This window comes from Grampus griseus, assembly GCF_964374135.1.
Source record: "Grampus griseus genome assembly, chromosome: 2".
NCBI lineage: Eukaryota > Metazoa > Chordata > Mammalia > Artiodactyla > Delphinidae > Grampus > Grampus griseus.
Window position 1 is genome coordinate 115236326 of NC_139018.1, and position 2676 is coordinate 115239001.

The 2676-nt window shown below is 42.5% G+C and overlaps 1 protein-coding gene across 1 annotated transcript; it reads left to right on the forward strand.

Moving 5' to 3' along the window:
• Positions 1 to 328: 328 nt before the first annotated feature.
• Positions 329 to 871, forward strand: LOC309819079 (ADP-ribosylation factor 4-like; the record flags this gene model as incomplete). Its single annotated transcript, XM_082649163.1, has 1 exon — positions 329 to 871. One exon carries the CDS (start codon positions 329 to 331, stop codon positions 869 to 871), a length of 543 nt encoding a protein of 180 aa, XP_082505289.1.
• Between the last annotated feature and the right edge of the window lie 1805 nt (positions 872 to 2676).

Below are 2676 nucleotides of genomic sequence, written 5' to 3' on the forward strand. Positions count from 1 at the left end.
CTTCCAAGTTTTGACAATTATGAGTAAAGCTGTTATAAATACCTGTGTGCAGGTTTTTGTGTGGGCATGAATTTCCGACTCATTGGGGTTAATACCAAGGAGTGAGACTGATAGATCACATGATAACAGTATTTTAGAGTCGTCGAGCAGGTTATCACCCTGCTAATTTCTGTCCCAGAGGGGAGCTCCATCATACACACCGGCTAGCGAGCCGTCCCTGCGGCCCTCAGCTCCTCTTTCCTCCCTGAGTTTGCCAGGAGCATGAAAGAAGGCCCGGGGTCGCCCCAAACCCCTTCTGCTCCTGCCCTTTGCAAGTGCCACTACCACCATGGGCTTCACCATCTCCTCCCTCTTCTCCTGTCTCTTCAGCAAGAAGCAGATGTGCATTTTGATGGCTGGATTGGTTGCTGCTGGCAAGACGACCATTCTGTATAAACTGAAGTTAGGAGAGGTAGTCACCAACATTCCTATCATTGGTTTTAATGTGGAAACAGTAGAATATAAGAACATTTGTTTCACAGTATGTGATGTTGGTGGTCAAGATAAAATTAGGCCTCTCTGGAGGCATTACTTCCAAAGTACCCAGGGTCTTATTTTTGTGGTCGATAGCAATGATCGTGAAAGAATTCAGGAAGGAGCAGAAGAGCTGCAGAAAATGCTTCAGGAAAATGAGCTGCGAGATGCCATGTTTCTGCTTTTTGCAAGCAAACAGGATTTGCCGAATGCTATGGCCATTAGTGAAATGATAGATAAATTAGGTCCTCAGTCTTTTTGTAACAGAACGTGGTATGTTCAAGCCACTTGTGCTACACAAGGAACTGGTCTGTATGAGGGACTTGACTGGGTGTCAAATGAGCTTTCAAAACGTTAAATGAAACTCGATATCTAACCAAGGACATGTTTGATGGAATCGGTCTAGGCTTGTTACAACGAAATTAGTTTGCATCTTGGTTATTAAACAGTATCTGGGACTGGTTTGGGCAGAATAGTACAGCGTTTTAACTTATTTTGTTGCCAATTATCGTTTACCAAGTATAATGTTGCCATTTAGCAATATGCTTGGTTTTAAAGAGATTCTCTTGGGGAAAAAAAAGTGTCCTCTTTTAATTTTACTTTCCTTAAGCCTAAATGCCTGGACGTAGCTAATGTGACACCTTTAAATAAATCCATTTTGAATGTTTTTTTGAGCCCACAACAAATAATGTTTTAAAGTTATCCCCTTGCTACTTTACTGATACCTTTATCATTCCTGGGACAGTCTGCTGATTTAAAAAATGTAGCATTCCATTTGTCTTTATTTTTCTCCCTTGCCAAAAAGACTTTTTTTTTTTTTTTTTTGCGCTACGCAGGCCTCTCACTGCTGTGGCCTCTCCCGTTGCGGAGCACAGGCTCCGGACGCGCAGGCCCAGTGGCTATGGCTCACGGGCCCAGTCGCCCCGAGGCATGTGGGATCTTCCCGGACCGGGGCACGAACCCGTGTCCCCCGCATCAGCAGGCAGACTCCCAACCACTGTGCCACCAGGGACGCCCTAAAAGACTTTTTTTAAAAAAGCGTTTTGAATACTGCTTGTACCAGCCAGGGAAATGCTCCAAAACACTATTCAGTTCTCTTGCACTGAGGAGCTTATATTTCCCCCCATTATTGATTCCTGGCTTCTATCAGCCAAGCTTACCTTGGTGTGGTTTGGATTTGATAGCTAATTAGTTCTATGCTAGTTGTGAAGAGTTCATATTGAGATGATTTTTAATACTCAGCAGATGGTCTTCCTTTACATTGTACCTTTTTTATGTTGCGTGTTGCTTTTGGTATCAGCCTGACTCTTGGCCCAGTACATGATAGTTCTGCTGATGTTTTATCGTTTATTGGGGAACACGTCTTCATTAAGAGTTTTTGGACAACTCATCAAACTCAATGAATGAGTTTTATTCATAACCCATCTGGAATTATTCCTAATAAAATGATAAAACATGTAAAAAAAAAGAATATTTTAGTTTTGTAAGAAACGGCCAAACTGTCTTCTAAAGTGGCTGCACCATTTTGCATTCCCACCAGCAATGAATTAGACTTTCTGTTGCTCCACATCCTTGCCAGAATTTGGTACCGTCTTCTTGGAGAATTGATCTCTTTATCATTATGTAATGCCCTTTTTATCCCAAATAACTTTCCTTTCTCTGAAGTCTGATCTGTCTGAGATTAATATGGCTATTCTTGCTTTCTTTTGATTATTGTTAGCGTGGTATATTTTCCTCCATCCATTTACTTTAAATCTATATGTGTCTTTAGGGACTTCCCTGGTGGCACAGAGGTTAAGAATCCACCTGTCAATGCAGGCGACACGGGTTTGAGCCCTGGTCCGGGAAGGTCCCACATGTCATGGGGCAACTAAGCCTGTGCGCCACAGCTACTGATCCTGCACTCTAGAGTCCATGAGCCACAACTACTGAAGCCCATGTGCCTAGAGCCCACGCTCCACAACAAGAGAAGCCACTGCAATGAGAAGCCCGTGCACCACAAAGAAGAGTAACTCCCGCTCGCCGCAACTAGAGAAAGCCCGCACGCAGCAACCAAAGACCCAACACAGCCAAAAATAAATAAATAAAATAAATTTATAAAAAACAAAATCTATATGTGTCTTTATATTTAAATATATATATATATTTTTTTGCTGTACGCGG